The sequence below is a fragment of the Danio rerio genome, chromosome 6 (assembly GCF_049306965.1).
Source record: "Danio rerio strain Tuebingen ecotype United States chromosome 6, GRCz12tu, whole genome shotgun sequence".
In the NCBI taxonomy this organism is placed as follows: domain Eukaryota; kingdom Metazoa; phylum Chordata; class Actinopteri; order Cypriniformes; family Danionidae; genus Danio; species Danio rerio.
In genome coordinates this window covers 42,361,915-42,385,000 of record NC_133181.1, presented here as the reverse complement: position 1 = coordinate 42,385,000, position 23,086 = coordinate 42,361,915, and the positions used below count along the sequence as shown (strand labels likewise).

The window sequence follows — 23,086 nt, the reverse complement described above, 5'->3', positions numbered from 1 at the left end:
CTTATCCTTGTTTCTGTCAGCGTTATCATCATTTTAGAGAGTGTTGCTGTTGCTGTCAAGCCAAAATCCTGTTGACCTTTTTACTATTGTCCTTCAAAGGATGCCCAGCCATCCATTTCTCCTCATTACCAAGGAAATGTGTCTGGTTTGGGGTGTGTATGTGAGGCACAGTGAATAGTAATCAACACTGTCAATGGCTCCCTGACTAATTAGCAGTGTGAGAAGGAAAGACAGAGTGTTTGCGGGCTATTTTATTAAGTGAATTAAATCTATTTTAACTGTAATTCTCCCTTGCCTGTTCTTTTTAAAGGAGTATAGGGCTCAATTTTAAATGGAAAGAGCCATGTATTGATTATGTGTTGGTTATTTAAGTGGCTTTCCTGGCCTTCATGCCTTCAGGCTGTACAAATACATGCACTCAATCGAAATAAACCACTGTGTCTAGCTTTAATTAAAAATGTAAGGCAATTAGTCGATCATTTTATGTGGATTACACTCAGAAAATAAATAGATACACAAGTAAGTATTTTATTTTTTATTTACAGCATGTAGTCTCTTAACATGCCAGAATAAAAGTCTATAATAATGATAAATTACACAACAGCAAGGCTTTACAACAGCAAATATTTAGAAGCGATTTTCATACACTTTTTATTGACATGATCACACATGTAAATCACACACATTGCTGAAACATGCACACACATACACACACTCACACAGAAACTGGATGTTTTCAGATTACAGATGGATCAGGTCACTTTTAAGTGTTTAGTCCACTAACTGATCCTACAGGATGCTTTGTTTCATTATACAGAGAGTGACTGAGTTATTAGAATTTATAATTTCACAAAGTTCCCCCAGTATAAACACTGTGTACATACTTAGTTGACATAAATGTTAAAACACAGTTTCCATGCCATGAAATGCACACAGCCTTTTTCAGAGTTATGCACACACTTACACATGAGAATGGTGATCTAGTTAAATGCAACAAGTTAATCCTTAGGTTTTCTCAGTAGGATATGGATTACCCTGTACATTTGCACTCAAGTTTTTAAAAGGCATATTGTAGCATTGATAACACAATTTTTTATGTAATAAAAATATCAACTTAAAAAAAAAAGTGTTTACCACCTCAAGTTTTGCTCAAGTAAATGCCTTAAAATGTATAAATACACCATTACAGGGGTGTTAGCAGTACTTAGTGTCAAGAATTGAATTTATATGTAATCCTAGCTGATTAAGTTGTTTCATTTCTCAAAGGGCACCTATTTTACCCCTTTTCTAAGATTTAAATTAAGTCTTTTGTGTTTTCAGAATGTGTCTGTAAAGTTTTAGCTCAAAACACCCATTAGATTACTTATTATATCTTTCAGAATATTGGAATTTTATGCTCTGAACACATTGAAGCTGCTTTTATTGCCTGTACCTTTTATGCTAGTTCTACCCGCCCATGATAAACAGCACAGTGACAGACATGAAAGAAGCAGATCTCACGTAACGTAGTGGGAAATACTACAGTAAGAACTGTCCCAATGATTATTTGATGTATTTGTTGTGGAGTTAATTCAATCCCTTCTGCGACTTTGCTTAACTTTGCACTGTTTTGTGACAGAATACACGTTAATATCCACTGCTGTATAGATATATGTTATGTTAATGTACAAAATAAACCTGATTTAACGTCCACAAACCAGGATTGAAGCGTCTTCTTTTAAAATTGTACTGAAATGCAGCTGTGGGGATAAAGTCGGTAAAATCACTGTTTTAAAAACATTTTAAACTTGTAAAACTCATTCTTAATCACATTTGATGATGATTGATGATCACAGAGAACTGAGCAGATCTTTAATCTGAGTTGCTTTGCACACATCCTGGCTTGTTGATATGATTATACACGTTACTGAGAAGACATGTTAATACCGGACTGTCAGTCAATTAGGTGGGCGGGGAAACCGCACTCCTATGTGAAGTTGTGGTGGGCCTCAAAATAGGAGGGATTTGGATCTTATTCTAACGTCAGGAAATTTTAAAAAAGAGACTTATTGTCTTTATATCACCCCAATATGACTGTGGACACACTACCTATACACTGTTCTGTCCAAACAGCTTACAAAAGATGATGTATATCATAGGTGCCCTTTAATGAATATCCATAGTGCTAATGTAATAACTTTAGTGCAAATTATTTCAAAGAAATAACATATTTGTAATCTTCAAATCAAAATATAACACACTCAAAAAAGCTGCTTGTTCAAACTACTTATTTAAAATTAATTCAAAGAGCACAATTCTTAATTTTTTAGGGGAAAACTTAATTGTTTTATGTTCAATCCACTTAAAGTTAACTTAATCAATCTGTGTTGGGACAACATGAAGGAATTGTGTTTTTTTTACAGTGTAACTTGCTTTGCCGAAATTAGATTTTGTAAGTAATCTTTACATAATGTCATTAATTAAGTAATAAGTAATTAAGGGCACAAGGTCTAATTTGTTAACATGCTTTAACATAAACTAGCGATTAAAATAAAAACTGCTGGGTATTTTAACTGAATTTGGCTAAAACGTGGATTAATCCAATGTTGAATTAAGGTAACTTAATTAAAATATTTAATCCAGCGGTTGGGTTAGTCTCTATTACACCCAAAATTGGGTTGAAATAACCCAGGGTTAGCAACAATTTTGCAGCATTTTCTTCTATGTGTGTTAATAAAGGTAACACACATATGATGTAACATTAAATTCAGTTAAAATGTCTTTGAAATGGTTGATATCAACATCGAGTATGATTATTGAATGCAGTAAAATTGTTCATTGTTATAAAACCATTTTGCCAAATTATGTTTATATCTGAAAGCAACAAAACATTACTTGAGCCCATAGCCCAATCAACCCAATGCTTCTTTGTATCTTTATTATCATTAAACACACCCCTCACTGCTGATTGGCTGCAAGTGTGTTTTGCTTAGAGCATCTGTAATTAATTAATGTTAACAAATTAATCAATTAATCAGTAAGATTTGTTTTCAGAGAATACATATGAATGTCTGTTATCTTAATTCATTTTTAGCTTTTTTCTCCATCTGAAATTCATATAAACGTAAAACAGATGTTTTGAATTGAACTAGATAAAATTTAGATGCCCCTGAGACAACTTTGTTTTTACAAATCAATCCAACTGCCAATGAATACAATCAAGTATCTTTACTTTGAAAAAAAAACTGGAATTGCATCAAATAATAAAGCCAAATGCATCAAGTGTTGTTGACTTTAAAATCTGAAAGTATACTCTAAGGAAAATTAAAATGACTCTTGATGTTATATCATGTTGTTTCACTAGTATATGTTGCTTTTTCACTGGCATTAAATAAGTGATCATGTATCTGTGTTTTTGTACAGTATGCTAGTCGGGGTAGATGAGAAAGCCGCTGAATGTGCTGTATTTGTTGGTGTTTCCACCGTGCACTTTTCCTCCATCGAGCTGCACACAGACCTCATCCCCCACATCTAAATGCAGGATCACACTGTTAGAGGCGTAGTCATAATTCTGATCTGCGTCCTGAGCGATCGCACTGGCCCTCACCTGAGAGAGGAGAAAAGAGAAACACAATGGTGTGTAATGTTGTAAAAGAGTTTAATCATCAAGGGAAAGAGAAGCATTCAGTGAATTACAAGCTGATAAATGCATTTGAAATACATGCTCAGACATGGAATGCATTTATACTTTTAAGATGCTTTTGCAATCAAATTTGAATTCATTTCAATATCAAAACAGTCTGTTATGGAGCCAGATCGGTCTCAAAAATAATACATTTACAAAATGAAATTCATACATGCACAGCACAATTTAATTTGTAAACACAATCCATAAATACAACACATGATTAGAAAGTAAAAATAAATGTTTTTGACAAATAAATTAGATTTGTGTAATTTTGAATCGTGTTTTAAATTTACCAATTGGATTTGTGCATTTTTGAATCGCGTGTTGAATTCACAACTTGAATTTGTGTATTTTCGAATCGTCATTTGAATTTACGAATTGGATTTGTGTATTTTTGAATCATGATTTTAATTCACAAATCGGATTTGTCTATTTTTGAATCGCGTTTTGAATTACGACTTGGATTTTTGTATTTTTTAATCGTGTTTTGAATTTACGAGTTGAACTTGTGTATTTTTGAATTGCGTTTTGAATTCACAAATAGGATTTGTGTATTTTTGTGAATACACAAAAATTGGATTTGTGTCTTTTTGAATTGCATTTTGAATTCACAAATAGGATTTGTGTAATTTTTAATCGCGTTTTGAATTAACAAATTGGATTAGTATATTTTTGAATCGTGATTTGAATTTACAAACTGGATTTGTATATCTTTGAATCATGTTTTTAATTTTGAAATTGGATTTGTGTATTTCTGAATCATGTTTTGAATTCACGAATTGGATTTGTATACATATGAACCGTGTTTTTAATTGGATTTTGTTAATGTGAATTGTGTTGTGGATGTATGAATCATGCTTTGTAAATGTATTATTTTTAAGACTGATCTGGCTTTATATCTGGATCTTCATAATGCCAGTATACAGTTAAATCATTGAATCTCATGGAAACAAGGTGCTGTTTTTCCCATAAACATTAACAATCAGTCGTTTTGCCTTATGGATTCTCATCTCCAACATAAGTATGCTGAGGGATATACAGGACAGACAGAGAGAATGAAAGACCAAGACAGAGCCAAACTCCAAGGGAATAAAGCTTATTGATCTCGGTGTTGCTTGTGTGTGGTGTGTAATTTATCAGCAAGATTTATACAGACAAAACACAAATTTGTTAAACTGTTGAACTAAAACGAAATATGCACATATTCCAAATTTATTCTAATATTTAATTTCTGATTTTTATTTCATGTCAGTAAAGCTCTTTATAAAAAACTAGAACAGAGCCTAAAAACATTTTTAAAATTTGCTGGATTGTTTCAACGTACTCAACCAAATTAAATTTGAAAACTTTAGGGATTGTATTTTACCCAAAAATTGGGTAAACTACAGAATAAAAAAAAGGTTGCGTAAAAAAGCAATAACATGTAATTATTTTTGAAACATCAGAAATAAAACCACACATCTGCGTTAATAAACGCCTATAAATGTCTTCAAGGAAAGGCTTTAATTTAAATGAACTGTTAATTAATGTATGATCTCTGTATTGGTCCATGCATAATGAATGAGTTTAATAAGTCTGATATTATAAAATATCAATTAAAAGTATCTTTTTTAATCACCCATAACACACTTTCTACATTTCCCAATGTATTTCAGTCGCGTCTCCAATTGATCGACATTTTCTTGAGTTATGCTTAATTCTTCTCACATCCACACATTAATTATCCCTGTCTTCCCCTCATCTTTTTCCCCCCACCACCTCTTCCCCCGTATCTGTTCTTTCCTTGCACCGTCTATCCATCTTTTTTTTCCGCTGGAATCGTAATAAAATGCAGGTCACGCGCGTCTCTCCACTGCGCGTCTCGTGTTGGCACGTGTCCCTGTCCAGTCTAAATCGGATTGATTAACGGCCCGAGGTGGCAGATCCCGCGGGAGGCCCGGGGCTGCGGTGGGGCCTCGCTTGCTCGGTAATTGCCCGGCGCAGTGGCTCGGCTGTTGCTCCTAATGGGGCCCACTCCTCAATAACTCCACTGTATCACAATAAACGGAGCCTCGCACCGACCACCGGTCAAATGGAGTCACCATGTATTAGCTGTGTGTGTGTGTGTGTGAGTGTGAAATAAAGAGAGACCGCTAGCTGGTCTCAATGACTAAACGAGGATATGGATGCTGTGCTTTATTGAATGTGGATTGTGTTGTTTTCCTCAGTGATTTCAACGACCCGTCATCAGATTAAATAGGAGGTCTTCGGTTTAAACTATACAGACAGTTTCTGGCAGAAAAGCGTGACGGTAATGCAAACGTATTCGTTAAATAAATTCAAGAGCCTAACATAACGTTCAGAAAAACTCACAGATAATTGGTTGTGAAAGTAATTTATTTTATTTGACTTTTATGAACGCCAATAAAACAAACTACACATGGCACTTTCAAAGTTATTTTCATTTCTTTTTGTTTTTATTTTAAAATAATCTTATTTTCGAGTTTGGCCATTCACAAAAATGCATAAAATGTATTTATGGCAGTTCTTTCCTCTAAGATAATCTTTGGGTTGTGCTGTATATAACCAGTGGTGTAAAGTAACATGTTCATATACTCCAATTACTGTAATTGAGTTTTCAGGAATTGTACTTTGCTAATTAGTTTTAAAAATAAGTACTTTTACTTTCCCTTGAGTACATTTTTAGTACTGTATCGGTACTTTTACTCCACTTCTTTCCTTCAACCTAATCACTTTATTTCTTTCTTGTTTCATGGTTATTGGCTAAAGCAGAAAAAAAATAAATTCAATTTGATTTTATGTAATCAAATTGCATCATACTGAACAACCTCAATAAACATGCACTTTTTTAAATGCAGCAAACCCTTTGAAAGCCTTAAAATGTCCAAGAAAATATCCAAAATCTTAACACACAATGACCCAAGTTTAAAGACTGCATGTCACTGAGGAGAAAATGAAGGATTTTGACTATAAGATGACTGAAACCATCAAACAGCCTTTAAGGGTCACGAAACACCAAAACACATTTTTTGAGCTGTTGACAGTCGCACCTGTGTCCCATGCTGCTAAAAACACTATTAGGACACCGATATTTCACAACAAAAGTGAAAACTGGTTGTTTTTGCGTTATTTCGAGCAAATTCGTTCTTCCGGTTTGAAACAAATTTATAAAGCTGCGTGACGGTGATTAGAACCTTGCGTATTCCACCGTGTAGACTGGCTACATCGTGACCTCTCTGAGCATGCTGGATTTATTCATGAGTACGACTTGGTTCAAACCAATCAGCGCGCTATATTGTGCAACTTCATTAATTTGCATGATAGCTTCGAAGACATTTTTTACATGATACAGTGTTCAGACGGCAGAGACGCCACGTTGTGTTGCCGAAACAAGTGAAGGAAAAACAAGAACTGTTTGGAGACACTGGTCGACAGTGTTGCATTTTTAAATGTGCTGCAACACATTTAGGTTGAAGGTTTTGCTTTCTTTTTCCAACAATGAGAGTGCAGCTGGACTCATGTGTGGACTACATTTCTGCTGCAGAATTGTCTATACTCACACGGCTTTCTGACGGTACCTACTGAGTGCATCTAAGTTACAGAGAAATGTGGAGTTTTTTTTCTTAAACGATGTGCGGTATCAAACATTCCACAGTCAGTCATTAAACACAGTCACTGTTTTTCTCCTCTGAAAATCAGCACGTGCCTAAATGGAAACTCCCATTTTTATCCAAATCCTTCTGTTTTTCCCTCCCCCGACACTCCCACCTAAATGAAGATAGACACACCCACTTTCCTGACTTTTTCCAAACTAGAGGTGTGAAAACACCCTGCTGAAACAGGGGGTTTCATGGCCCTTTAAACAATCCCCAAATGGAACGAATGAAAAATGGAAAGAAGGGCAGAAGAAAGGAAGGGCCAAGCAAGGGATGGAAGGACTGAAATAATGAAGGAAGGAAAGACCGACTAAATTCAAGGAAGGACTGAACGAACTAAGGAACGAATGAATGAATGAATGAATGAATGAATAACTGAACAAAGAACCAAATGAAGAAAGGAACAAAAGAATGAGGGAACAAATGAATAAAGAAACGAATGAACAAACAAATATAGAAAGATGCACTAAATGCAAAATGCACTACAAAATGTAATGTTTACACATCCCTGCACAAACTGCACTTAAACACATGAACTTTTCAATGAATTAATAAATGAAGAAAGAACCAAATAAAGAAAGGAACAAAAGAATGAAGGAAAGAATAAATGAGTGAATGAATGAAGGAACAAATTAACAAACAAACGAATGAATGAAGCACAGAACAAACAATTAATGGAAGGAAGGATGGAACAAACGAATATAAGAAGGCAAATAGGCACTAAATGCACTACAGAATGTTACGTTTACAGATCCCTGCACAAACTGCATGTAAACGCATCAAGTTTTCACAGTGTAATACTCACTACTCTTATACTCTTAAATACTTTTAAAAGGGTTATTTTTTACTATACTTACTTAGTATTTTATACTTCTACTCTAATTATAGACTGCATGTCGCTGATGAGAAAATGAAGTATGTCGACTGTATGATGACTGAACCCACCAAACAACCTTAAACGATGACTAAATGGAACGAATGAAGAATGGAAAGAAGGGCAGAAGGAAGGAAGGTCCGAACAAGGAATGGAAAGACTGAACTAATCAAGGAAGAAAGGACCAACTGAATGAAGGAAAGTTTTAAGGAAGGACTGAACAAACTAAGGAACGAAGGAATGAATGCATGAAAGAATGAATGAATGAATGAAGAACCAAATAAAGGAAGGAACAAAAAAATGAAGCAAAGAATGAATGAGTGAACGAATAAAGGAACAAACGAATGAAGGAACGAATTAACAAACAAACAAATCGATGAAGGACAGAACAAACAATAAATGGAAGAAAGGAAGGAGCAAACCAATTATTTGAAGACCACTAAATGCACTACAGAATGTTACGTTTACACATCCCTGCGCAAGCTGCAAGTAAATGCATCAAGTTTTCACAGTGTAATACTCACTACTCTTGAGTACTTTGAAAAGAGTTATTTTTTCTTGCACTACATTTTTGGGCAAGTAATGGTACTTTCACTTGAGTAGGATTTTTCAGTAGTCTTTCTACCACTGTATATAACTGTATATAAAGTACATTTGTTATAATTAAATACTGCTACAACTTCAATAATGATAATAATAAATATTTTAAAATGACAGTCGCCTGGCATACACAGTGAGTAACCTCAGAATATATCATGTTCTCCACTGTTAAAGGTTAACTCTATGATTTATGAATTCATGAATGAACCATTTATCTCCTGTAATTTTGTATTCATACAAATCCCCTGTTTCTGAGTAACATTTAAGAGGCTAATTGGTTATGTGACTGCAGGGCTCCTTGTATGACTGATTTAGCTAAAAACAGATTCACCTTCTGCATTGGTTGAGAAAGAAGAGGGATAATCCATTTAATTTTAATTGCATCTTTTATGTTGTCATACATGTGCATTTGAGTCTTTGTGCAAACAATCTTAGTTGAAGTGTTTGTGAAGGTTAGGACGGTGAGTGCAATAGGAGATGCTGCTTTATGAACCCACATCCATAAATGCATGAAAAGAATGAATGAATGTTCCACACTTAAGTGCAACATTGTTTGACAATACTTCATCACAAAGCCAAAGTATCTGCATACACATGACACTACTGAAACAAAGATAGTAGACATGCCAGACCAGTATGTGGTGCTGTAATTCTTATCCATAGGCATAACTGGCACAATAACACAAACTCTAAGTAAATATTCACACCTCATGTGGTTATTATGCAACTGTGATGGATAATTGACTGGAATGCATTGAGGTTCGACGTGGGACATTTCTGCTGAAGATCCAAGCTCTGACAGTGTCTGGAAAGCAGTTTATGTGTTTTCTTTAATTGATAAAATGGTTGTACATTTCACACTTGTAGGATAGTTCTCTTGATTTGATTGATTCAGACCAGAAATTAAAAAAATGCATTAAGGGTGCACTCACAACAGGCTATCCGAACCATGCCCCAGAGCGTTTCCGGTTCGTTTGACAAGTGTGAGTGCTCCGCATTGCCAATCGCACCCAGGTGCGGTTTGGTGGCCGGCACTGGCCTGGTTGAAAGAGGAGTGCCAGAGCGTGGTTCAGTTGGGCTTTGGTGCGGTACACTTGTAGTGTGAGTGCAAAGCATGCCTGAGCCCGAAACTGAAGACGTGACATCACTTTTAGGGGACTGTGTCATTTGGATTTATTAATCATTTAATCATAAGTTCAATGCAACTGTACCTAGTCTGAGTATGTCTTGGTTCACAATTTGTTTTTATGACTGATTTTTTATATGAAACAAACCAAAAAATACAACAAAAGGGTTTGATAAATTTACGATTTTATATACAGAACCTCTAAAGTGCTGTGCTAGGCTAAATGTGCTCATTGTATGTGTATATTTTATCCAGTGTAAACAAGAGCTTTAAAATGTTTTAAAATGTCAAAACACTAGTTTCCCTCATTACAAACAAAAAATTTAAATCTGCTGCAATGACATTTCTAATGTCTGCATTGAGGGCAGCACCGATGGGTCTGGGCTCAATCCGCTGTGATGACCCCAATAAAACAGAGACTAAGCCGAAGGAAAACTCCAGCAAGTTTATTTTAAATAATTTAGATTTAGTTCAGTTCAGTTGTTTTTTTCAAAACATCAATGTTGTCCTTTAAATTATAATTTTTATTACTTTTTAAACTCATAATGTCCCAGTATCTTATGTGTTTTAATTTCAATTTCTGTCACCTTGCATATGCGTGTGAAATATAATGTGTGCATAACAGCATAAAAACAGGGAAAATGCAGTCAAAAGGTATAGCTAATTCATCAAAATTAGCAACCGTAAAATGAAAAACATCAGAAATAAAAAAGAAAACACCCTGTCAAAGCAGTCTGTCTATAGGCTATTTTTTTAAACAGGCCTACTATAATTTAAAAGAAAGCTACAAAGTGGGCTATATTTTTTAAATTCTAAAATCATGTCATTTTTGTTTTGTTTAGATGTCTATGCTCCATGTTGTATTCACATAAAGCCAAACTACATCGTTTCAGTCCTAATTCAGTTCCTTCATTTGAAAACTCAACATCTCATCACACTTGTTTGGTATCCATCAGGCTTCAGACTGCAGCACTTATTTAGATAAGCAGCACCAACAGAGCAATAGCACCGCAGTTTAATTTAATCAAACCAAACCTGAAAAGTGGCGATATGGTGGCTCAGTGGTTAGCACTGTCGCCTCACATCAAGAAGGTCGCTGGTTCGAGTCCCGGCTCGGTCAGTTGACATTTCTGTGTGGAGTTTGCATGTTCTCCCAGTATTCGTGTGGGTTTTCTTCAGGTGCTCTGGTTTCCCCCACAGTCCAAAGACATGCGCTAATAGGTGAATTGAATAAACTAAATTGGCCATAGTGTGTGTGTGTGTGTGTGTAGGTGTGAATGAGTGTGTGTGGATGTTTCCCAGTACTGGGTTGCAGCTGGAAGCGCATCTGCTGTGTAAAACATAGGCTGGATAAGTTGGGGGTTCATTCCGCTGTGGTGACTGATGAATAAAGGGACTAAGCCGAAGGAAAATGAAAGAACCTGAAAAGTGTAAACAAGTGTTTTATGCAGAAAGTCCTTTTTTCACAAACACACCGAGTTTGCATTAGTTTGACCTTTTGTTCATCACAGGGCGGTGAGAGCCCTGGAAATGAGAGCTAGAGATCCCAATGAAGAAAATAAGAGGCAGAGAAAGCAAAAATCAGCAACCAGGGAAAAGTGGTTAACGAGTTTCTAACACAACAGCTGCAAAAGCCTGTCAAGTTACAGTGGGATTACCTTATTAACTATATTAATTAATTAATTGGAGGATGTAAACTCATTAGCCGCTGTGTAATTGACAGGATGTTCAAGGCTTTTCTAACAGCTTCTCTACATCACACTGTAATTAGTGCCGTGTTACTTTGACGAGACCACCGAGAGGGAGATTTTTTTTCAAGGTGGAGGTGAAGTGCTCGAGATGAACTACAAGTAAAACGATAGTCGTACAATGGGATGAGAAGAGACATGTTTACATAGCCCAGAATCAATTACTGAATTAATTAACTGAATTTGTAATGAGAAACAAATTGGCTGGGTATTCTGCTTGAGTGACATTAATTTGTGGATGTTGAGCTCCTCGCTGCACCCCTCATGATGCTGTTTTCATTTTTTATTCAGCCCCATGCAATCTATTCCAGCCACGAGGAGCCAAACTTCAACTAATAAGTGGCATTTCACAAATACATTAATATTCAGAGCTCTCTAGAAACAAAAATAACTGCCACAATTTCGCCGCAGTTTCAGGCTTCAGAGTTTTGCCTGTCTCAATGTGTGTTGGAATCTACCTGTATTAGACAAAAGATCATAGGCTGTGCTTGTAGTATCAGTTTGTGTAAATCTGTGACCCGCAATGAGGTCAGAAGTCCTTTCTGGTTCTCTCTCTCTCTGGCTTACACATGCGCTCACTCCTGCTGTCGTTTTGCTCATCTATCTTACTTACGCTGATCTGATGCTGTCTGTGTCTCTGGCCTCGCAGTAACACTTTCTCCCGACCTCTCTGTCGGCTCTCCTCTGATTAGCCATCCATCTTCCTCTCCTCCGTTCATCTCTCTATCATCCCACACCATTTTACTGCCTCTCATTGTACACCCTCCGCTTCTGGGTGGGCTCGCACTTTTAGATTTCTTGTATTTTTTTAAGAGATGGTATAATAAATATGACTTAAAGTTTATTTAGTCTAAAATACACCCAACAGGCACAGGATGTCAACCTGACGTCAGATTGACATTGTACCCCAACATTTTGGGGATGCTGCATTTTGTTTGGAAATGTAAATCTGGTTGATGTCAGAACCCAACGTCAGGCCGATGTCAATGTCCAATCTAAAATCAACCAAATATCAATATCTAATGATGTTAGAGCATGACGTTGTGTGGACGTTACCACTATGACATCCATCTGACTTTGGATTTTGGTTGCCATACCTGAGGAATAAATGCCAGCATTTGACATCAATATGATGTTGTTTTCCAACACAACCTAGAATCAACCAAATATCAATGTCATTATTGGACGTCAATATAACGTTTTCCTTAGACGCTCACTAGACACTGAATTTTGGTCACCTGACATCACAACCTAAATCTAACCTAATATTAACATCTTATGTCGTTGTGTGCCTGCTGGGCTGTGATATAAGCAAGTTTCCCTACATGTTCCACACAACAATGGCTGAATGTGTGCACAAAATTCACTTTTCAGAATTTCTCTTTATGTTCCACAGAATAAGACAGCTTGAAACAACAAAACTAGGGCCTAAAATTAACACTCACTAAGTGATAAATACAAGTAAAAATTGTCTGACTTCACCAGCTGGCTAAACGTTTAAAAAAAATATTTTAAAAATGCCTAAGAACTATTACATTTAGCATTTGATTTGATCTAATGCAAAGCAGTGGGCTGTCCTGGGAGCAGTTGGGAGTTTGGTGCCTTGCTCAAGGTTATCACCTAAAAACTGTGGTATTGGGGGTGAAGAGAGGGATTCTGGTTATTCACTCCCTCACCTACAATCCCTGCCGGTGCCGGGAATCACAAGACAAAGGCTGTGTCCAAAACCACCTACTACTCAGTAGGTACGGCATTTGAAGTTAAACGTACTACTCAGCCGTTAGAAGGGTACGTTCTGTACAGTATGAATGTGAGCAGTATGAATGGAACTTGGATGTACTACATCCGCAATTTTGTCATGATCACGTGACATACCCACATGAGTTGCATCGCTTCACTCCCATTGATGAATTCTCTTGTGGGGCATAATGGGATAGCGTATCGTCCATACGATGTGCACTTCAGAATCTCGCCAAAAGTTTTAGGTCATCCGGGTACTTCTTGCATACTGATTTTCGAATTCTATGAATTCTGACACACTGCTCGGCTGGCATATTCATTTTAGTGTACTATATAGTATGGAAGTATGCAATTCTGGACGCAGCCAAACTTTCTAACCCAAGGGTGCTCAATCCTGTTCCTGGAGATCTTCCTTTCTGCAGAGTTCAGCTCCAACTCTGATCAAACACAACTAAACCAACTAAGTAGGATCTGAAGGAGCACTTGGTAATTAAAAACAGGTGTGTTTGATCAAGGTTAAATACTGGTTAAGGTTTGCAGCTAAACTCTGCAGGAGGGTAGATCTCCAGGAACAGGATTAGGCACCCCTACACTAACTATTAGGTTACAGCTGGTCTAAACCAGGCTCATAGGAAATACTAGACTCTGACTACATCTCTCCAAATAATTTACTTATACACACTCTCATTTTGCTGTAGTTTCTTCATGAAGTTTAAATGCAGTATAACATCAACAATTCTTACAAATTACCATGTTTCAGAAACAGCCTTATTTTTTGGCAACTATTCACATAATACAAAAGAACTTAAAATATGTCAAAACTGTATCTATCTCCATGTGGACTACTTTTCTGATGTAGTCAGATTTCTTTGTGCCTCACATGGTACAGAGTTGTACCCAAGAGTTAGAGTCATGGTCATTTCCAACACAATCTCACACAATTCCTCCTATTTTGTGGTGAATTTGTAGGATTTCATTAGCCAGTCATGGTTTAATGGTTAGAGTTTTGACTTGTGATCGAAAGGCCACAGATTCAAGTTTCAGTACTAGGAGGGATGATGTTGTGGGAATGAATGAACAGTGCCCTCTTCCATCCTAAATACAAAGACTCATGTGAGACACTTGAACAAAGCAATGAACCCCCTAAAATCATTTTCCCACTAAGCTAGCAGTGTGTTCACGATGTTAAATGCAGAGCATAAATTCAGAGTGTAGGACACATCATACTTGGCCACATATGATAGCTTTTCCTTTCCTTTACTAATTTGCCGAAAACTAAAAAGTAGCATTTTCCTGTGAGTTGTGAGCTGATATTTTAAGATATTTAAGTCTGGCACATTTTCTTCAGTCACAGGGCACTGGAAGGTGTGGTAAAAAGTTTTAGGGCTCACACAAAAAGTTAAAAAAATAAAAGATGACCGAATTTCATTTTTTGAGTGAACTATCTCTTTAAGAATAATCCAAAACTCATGTTGGTGTGGTGGTGTGTTTGTTTGTGAGAATGCTTTGAGAGGACCTTGAGATGGGCTAAATAATTTAGCTAAGGGGAGAGATAATTAACGAGGGCAGAGATAGACATTTGGCAGAGTGTGGCTCTGTGTGTGTGTTTGTGTGTGGCCCAGGTGGAAAAGAGGGAATCTCATCTTAAAGACATGAATGATTTAACACAAGAGGAGATCACTGGAATGACAATCTATGCAATACAGCATGCCATACACTGCCTAAGCTTACTCTCCTCATCTTCTCACTTTCTCCATCTCGTTCTCCACTTAATGGAAGATATGTTGAATACCAGAGCAGTCTGGTTTATGGCCCACAGCACATGAGCTATTATATATACAGTAATATTACATTTTAGTGTGGGTAGCAATGGTTCTCTCTGCAAGAGTAAGTGCTTGCCTACTTATTGCTCAGATCTGAATGTTTTGGGGCTGTTCATAATTTTAAATGTGGCCTGTTTCACATTCATGTGTGAACTGATTCTAGTCATGAACTGATCCGCATTCACAAATCAATGATAACACGAACACATTTACATTTAGTCATTTAGCAGACGCATTTGTTCAAAGTGACATACAATTGAGGAAGCATTCTGCAATTCTATATGAAGATGCAATACACAAGAAGTGCTAATTATGAAAAGAAACTGTTTGTGCTCAGAGAATTTAGTACCAGAGTAGGGGGAGGGGGGAGTTTTTTGAGAAAGAGAGAGAGATTATAAAAGTGGTCTGTCAAGTCCACTCACCTGTGTAAAGTACACTTCACAAATGCACAAAGTTTATTATTATTATTTAATTATTTTTTTAAAAATATGGAGTGATTGAAAAATGTGTCTGATGCAAATGTCCAAAAAACTGTTGCAAGTGTTGGTTGAAGTGTCAAAGAGATATAAGATTGTGTTTTCTACACTACGCCCACTCACCTGTGTGAGGTACACTCATAATTATTAATTTAATATTAATGGAATAGTATAATTAAATTGAGAATATTAATAAAAGTTATAATAATAACAGTTTATAACATACAGCATGCTGTCATTTTAAAACTAAACACCGTAAGCATTTGTTTACTTTCAATATTGTTAATATTTATTGTACAACCCTTTAGGTTTAGGTTGTATAGAGCTGTCACATAAATAACTCACTTATTCAACTGCGCAGTGCAAGTGCGCAACTGTCATATATATATATATATATATGTAAAATGTAATATATGCAAAAGCTTAGAGTGGCATTGCAAAACATCTAATCTGTATTTGAGCTGTATAATAACTCACTTATTCAACTGCGCAGTGCAAGTGCGCAACTGTCATATACAGTATATATATATATATATATATATATATATATATATATATATATATATATGTAAAATGTAATATATGCAAAAGCTTAGAGTGGCATTGCAAAACATCTAATCTGTATTTGAGCTGTACTGTATCTGTACCTGAATTTAAGACCACCATCAGAATGATTCCATGATGTTTTTGTCTGTTTACACTTTTGTCATGAAAAAACATAAATGATCTGTCACAATATTAATATAATAATTTTATAATATTCATTTTCCTTCGGCTTAGTCACTTTATTTATCAGAAGTCGCCACGACGAATGAACCGGCAACTTATCCTGCATATGTTTGACACAGCAGGTGCCCTTCCAGCTGCAACCCAGTACTGGGACACATCCATACACTCATTCACACATACACTACAGCCAAGTTAGCTTATTCAATTCACCTATACCGCATGTCTTTGGACTGTGGGGGCAACCGGAGCACCCAGAGGAAACCCATGCAAACACGGATGTAACGCGGGAACATGCAAACTCAATCACAGAAATCTAGCGACCAGCGACCTTCTAGCTGTAAGACAACAGTGCTAACCACTGAGCCACCGTGTCGCCCCTTTATTATATTTATTCATGATGTTATTATTATTACTGTATTGTTTTGCTTTAGATTCTATATTGATCATCACCATTTTTCCTCTCGCTTTTTTGATGAATTCATTGGCTCAAAATGTGAATCCACTGAGATTACCTTTGCATGCAGAGCTTGAGCATTTGAATCAATAACCATAGCTATGTAGTTTCATATGCTGTTGAAAATAACATTTGAACCTCTAGTATTTTACAGATGCACTCATCTGACCACAAATCTGTGGATTCACTAATCATTTATCTTTTGTTCTGGATTATGTATGATAAACAGGCAAAGGGCATTAATTCAGGTTCTATGTCATGTTAATGACAGTGTGATGAAGGGAAGCTGACAGGTTGCTCCAGACTCATTAAAGGGTTTTCATCACTTGCTGTCATATGTGTCTGTCACAAAGAGCTAAAAGTTCCAGAAAACCTTGTATGTGTGCATGAAAAGATGGAGACAGTGTGTATGTAAACATATGTTGCCAGGGGAATTTTTATATCTCTTTGAATAATCCCCGCTTTTTGTTCCACTACTAAAAATCAAAACTGAGCGGTTGAGTTGAGAGCGCCTGAATCCCAGATCCGTGTCATGTTTCACCAGATGGAGAGGTTTTTTCTCTCCTTACTTTTTCATTTATTCTAAATCCACGGGTCCTGTGAGGACTGTCTCCAGCTGTTGCATTTCGTTCCACTCCAGAGAGACACAAAGAGAGAGCATTTGCTTGTTTGTGTGATGTACAATTGTCCTTTTCCATCGAGGTGCTGTTACCTATAGCTATTTGTGATTGGTGACATTTGTCGAATAGACTGCTTTAATTCAGGAACATGTCAGATTTAACTCATTCTGATATGCTTTGAAATTATATACTCTTTGTTATACCTTTTAAGTCCTCTTTGTCTTTTTATTTATTTTAAATGTATTTTCTTATTGGCAAACATCTTCAGCAAGATTTAGAGTGATAGGCTGAGAAAATGACTGCTGAATAATTCAGGAGCTGTCTTACTGGATCCTATTTGAATGCTAAATGTATTCCTTAATCCTGCCTTGGCAAATCTAATATTTGTTTGCAATTACCATCAAATCAGATGCTTGTTTTTAATACACTTCATTCATGTCTGACCTTTGTCTATGTAAAGTACCTCTAAAAACTTAGCAAACGGTGAATCAAAAAATGATTCAGATGCTAAATGTGGAAGTCTTCCCAAACTCCCTTTACACTAGCTTTCACTTAATTATATAAAAACTACATGAAGTATTTTATTTTAAATTCATGTACATTGCTCTTTGGAATACCTGATTCTGATAGGTCAGTTACAACATCCTAAATTGTGCTATTCCCTGATAATAACCAGCAAACACTTATATATCAGGCTCAGCTGGGCAACATGGGTCATTAGGGTCATCAGGGCTCACATTTTACCAATGTCTGTGTTTTCTTTGATCGAATCTGTGACTAAACCTGTTGCACTATTGTACTGCGATGTTCTACCAATCAAAGTACATGAATCCCACATTGTTACACTAATTGAATTGTGTCTAAATCATGGTAGTTTTTTTATTAATCACTCCTTTGCGTGGTACTGTATTTCAGGAAAGACACAAACAACCTACACCGTCATATAAGTTGGAGTTTTTATGAAAGATTTGTGTTTTATATGATGAAAAGCAGTGTAATTTCTCCAATGCCTTTAATGTGCATTTAGTTTTTTCTTGCTAATTGTTAGCAGCTACATTCAGTGAGATTCTAAAATACTTCAACTCAATTAAATATTTTGCCTCCAATTATTTAAGTAGTAAGTAGTCATGCAATAAGTGGAATAATGCACATCCATCCAGATGATATCGCAAAACAAACCCCTTCAGCAAATGCAAATTTGCTTTTCAGCAGCATGTTTGTAACTCGGAATTTAAAATGGAATTTTGCCAAATGGAATTTAAAAACATTCTCAGTTCCTTCCTCTAAGAGTCTTTTTGGCCCCGTTTGCAATGCGACCCAATTCCGATTTTGTGACACAGATCGGATCTGTTCTATGACCATGTAAAGACGGAAATTTGGATTCGGATATTCAGAGATTGGTTTCAGGCCTCCCTGATATGCGAAAATAAATCAAATATAAATCGGATTTGTGACAATGCGACTATCATGTAAACAGGCAGATCAAATTTATTGAGGCATTCCATTTTGTACGTCAATAAACTTGCGACAATGTGGTATTTCTTGACGGTTTAATAAAGTAGAAGGAAGAGTGTGTATGTGCTTGACCTAAAATTTCAGACCCACTGCTTCTCATCAATGCCCACAAGAATTTGCTCCCACCAGACTTGAGATCTCTCCCGTACCCACAAATTCCTCTGAATGGTGGAGGACACCATATATAAACCATAGGCACAAGCTGCAATGGCAGTCCTTTCCCTCTGACTCAAAATAATTTCTTCCATCGTGACTAGTGTGGCGCAGATGCTAGAACCCACCTTTATGCATGTGCAATGTCGTAAACTGTATTGCAATTGTTAACACATAAATCAGATATGAGTCAAAATTAAAGGAATGTGTAAAACGACAGGCTGAAAATAAATCAGATATACTCAACAAATCGGAATTGGGCATCAGGACCTGCAGTGTAAACGTGACCTTTGTTTACACACAGAGATCTCCTACCTGTCCATTTTTCTTGAGGTCGGCCCACATGCTCGTTCCATCTCCACCCCTCATGAGCACGTGATAAGTGAAGAAGTAGATTCCAGGAAGAGGGCAGGTGAACTTGCCTGTGGTAGGCTCATAGTAATTCCCAACATTTGTCACCACATCATCAAACTTGAGTACCTCGGTCCCCTCATGTTGCTTGCGCAGACCAGCATAGAAGGCTATTTTGGGGCTGTAGAAGGATGGGATGTATCCCCCAGGGCCTGGACCTGGAGGTCCAGGTGGACCTGGTTTTCCTGGTTCTCCAGGTGGCCCACGTGGACCGGGGGGACCTGGTAGGCCTTGGTTTCCACGAAAACCAGACTTGGCTCCTCCTTTGCGTCCAGGGATGTCGCGAGGAGGAGGTGAAACAGGCGTTAGTTCATTAGTGGGTGTTAAAGAGTCACAGACCATCTTGCAGCTGCCAAGCATTTCATAATGTGTACCTCCACCACCAGAACCACCCAGTTTGGTGCTGTGGACCAATAGTGGAATAGTGACCAGTAGCACCAGCACCATGGCCACACCCACTGCCGCGCCAATAACGCGCTTCCTGCGGCTGAGGCGTGAGGCAGCGATAGAGAGGAAGTCCTCCTCTCCTTTAGAAGAAACAGGCCCGGCCAGAATGATCTCTGGGAAGGAAAAAGGACTACGGTGAAATAGAAACTCTTAACGAGAGAATACAATGTGAGAAAATGCTGGCTGTATCTTAGAATTGTTTTTCCATCCAGCAACAACTCCAGCAACAAAGTAGATATCCGTCATGGAATAAAGGTTGCTTCATTTGCTTTAAAAGGTTCAATTTCTCTTTTTTTTGCTCTGCTTTACTACATTAAATCACAACAGGCAGCCCTCTAACCCCTATTCGCTCTTGTGAGTGACGCCCAGTTATCGCTCCATATAAACAGCAATTCTGGATGATCCAGTGGGTTTATATTGTCATATAAATATATATTGCTTGTCTGATATAAGCAACATGTGGGATTTGGGGTCTCCAAATTTTCGCCCGTGGATGGAGATTCTATCAGGTGATGTTGAGGTGTATTTCTCAGGGGTTGCTGTGCGACGGTGACGTCTCCCTAAAGATTAATGAAGAGACAGCGGTGTGGCTTAAGCCTCCATGAGAAGTTCAAGAAGCGTTCAGGAAAATTTCCAGAAAAGTCCATGTCCACTGCAGCATTTAAACAAACTGCCCCTCCTCTCACAGAAGAAAGCTGTGGTTGTGATTCAAAATGATGGAAAGCAATCCACGTTATAAACAATTTTCTCCTTTCATGACAGTCTTAAACCTTCAATCGTTCGGTTTAAGCAGTTGGCTTGTAAACGTCCTGTAACCCTGATGGTAAATAGATGGCGAGATACACAATGATATTAAAGCAAGCTCACACAGCACTCTAGGTGATTTTCAATCCCTGCTGGTCTTCATCAAACTTCAGGTCCCAAGATCAATCTCCTCTGGCATCTTGACATGTGACTGACTGAGTTTTTAAATTGGCAAAACTGTAAAACCTACAACACATAAAGAGCAACAGATATTTGAATGCTTAGTAAGAGTTATTTTTTATTTTTTTAGTGATAAGCAAAAAATAAAAAATTAGATAAAATAAAAGAATAAAAAAAGATTTCTCTTCCCCAATACTCAAACGCAATATATATTTTAATCGACATTACTCATTTACTGAATTTATTAAATTAATCATCACAGTTTGCTTATACTTTACCTCTCCAAAACTACAAATTGTATATAACAGTTCCTCATTTAACTAATATTAAACTAGCCTATTTGCTATCATACATGCACTGTAACTTTTCTAGCCTCTTTACAGCTGCTCTTTACATCAAAATGGATGTTTCATATACTTTTCTCAGTTCTGGTAGCAGTTAAAAAATACATGCATTAAGACAGTTAATTAAAAGTTTATCTAACATGTCTGAGCAACAAACCAGAACAGTAAAACAATCGTGCCTACCTGATAAGTTCCCAGAGAATGTGAAAATTGATGAGTAACTCCGGTCGACAGCGCAGCTCCTCTCGCGTGCGCGCTCAGCTCAGAGTCTGTCAGAGAAACTCGCGCCTTCGGGTTTTTCTTTAACGGTCACTCTTGCTCTGACTGTTGTCAGCTTGATAAATCTCCGGGTTTCTCCTTTTGCTGCTTCTTCGCCGCCTTTCCCGCTTTTTTAACACAGTTCACTTTCAGCTCGCCTACTTCAGGCGTATAATATCTTTATGAAACTACTACTACCTCTTGTAAAAGATTCGCTAGTAAGTAAATTACTATTTAAATTTCGTATGTTCCAATCTCTTTCTTAAGAAATCACCAAGAAGCAACAGTTTCTCACTTGTTCGATTTCTGTGAGGAAAGGGCGCTTCCACCCGCGGGAAGCCTGTCGCGCGCTCCCGCCCTCCGCACAATTACGCGCGCGCGCTCACTCACACCGGTCTCCGCAGATCAAGAAATCGATTTCCCGAGGAGATGTGCATCCTAATAGGGTTGCTGTCTACCCAATTAGTACTTATAAAAATAAGTCAGGTTGTACTGGTATGCTGTCATTATAGCAGGAGAAAGAGAGAGATGATTGGAGGAAGAAATACCCATAAGACCCTCTAAATAAAGCTGTATTTAACGCATGGTCTATATTGGAAAAAAACCGAGCACTGTATATTTCATGACATAATAGTATATTTCAGATGAGCAGATACAATTCACCTTAACTAAAATCTTACCTTAAACATAATTTGTAGCAGCAAAACATTAATGTCAAGTGGAAACAATTTGTCTCCATATTTCTACCTTTTCTATTTATTTATTTATTTATTCATTCATTCATTCATTCATTTATTTATTTATTTAGATCTATTAAGGCTATACTGTCACTTTTTGGGTTTTAACATTAAAGTAGGTTAAGAGATAGTTCAGCAAGTGTCATTCTATGTTCTCTTGAACACAAAAGGAGATATTTTGAAGAATGTTGGTAATAGGTGTTGCCACTAACATAGTAAAAATGCTATAAAAATCAATGGCAAAATCAATGGCAATGAAAAGACAATGACAATATTATTAACATAGCACAATTTGAACAACTGGCAGCATGGTGGTGCAGAGGGTAGCGCTTGTCTCACAGCAAGAAGGTCGCTGGTTCGAGCCTTGGCTGGGTCAGTTGGGATTTCTGTGTAGAGTTTGCTCCGGGTGCTCCGGTTTCCCCCACAAGTCCAAAGACATGCCCTATAAGTGAAATGGGTAAGCTAAATTGTCCGTATAGTGTATGTGTGTGAAGGGAAGTGTATGGGTGTTTCCCAGTAATGGGTTGTAACTGGAAGGTCATCCGCTGCGTAAAACATATGATGGATAAGTTGCCGGTTCATTCTGCTATGGTGACCCCAGACTAATAAAGGGACTAAGCCGAAAAGAATGAATGAATTTATTTATAATAGGCATCCTTCATTGTGTAAATCGTGACTGTCTTAAACTTACTTATTCATGACTGCTTAGGCATCTTTACCCTTATATCAATTAAAAGAGAATGAGATGTTCATTACATAACTCACAAAAAAGAAAATCCTCTTC

At 37.1% G+C, this 23,086-nt stretch overlaps 1 protein-coding gene across 1 annotated transcript; it reads right to left on the bottom strand.

The window, feature by feature from the left end:
* Positions 1-523: 523 nt before the first annotated feature.
* On the bottom strand, positions 524-21,875 carry c1ql4b (complement component 1, q subcomponent-like 4b). The gene is made up of 4 exons (XM_073954398.1): positions 21,491-21,875; positions 20,907-21,029; positions 19,497-20,152; positions 524-3,586 (listed from the first exon to the last, which is right to left on the bottom strand). The coding sequence occupies exons 3-4, from the start codon at positions 20,037-20,039 to the stop codon at positions 3,407-3,409; spliced, it is 723 nt and encodes a 240-aa protein (XP_073810499.1). The 5' UTR covers positions 20,040-20,152; positions 20,907-21,029; positions 21,491-21,875; the 3' UTR covers positions 524-3,406.
* Positions 21,876-23,086: the final 1,211 nt, after the last annotated feature.

Coding starts and splice junctions, on each gene's coding strand:
- c1ql4b (XM_073954398.1), bottom strand. CDS start 20,039: ATGGTGCTGGTGCTACTGGTCACTATTCCACTATTGGTCCACAGCACC. Junction 3,587..19,496: donor ACCTCAAGAAAAATGGACAG/GTAGGAGATCTC, acceptor CTCCTCTCTCAG/GTGAGGGCCAGTGCGATCGC.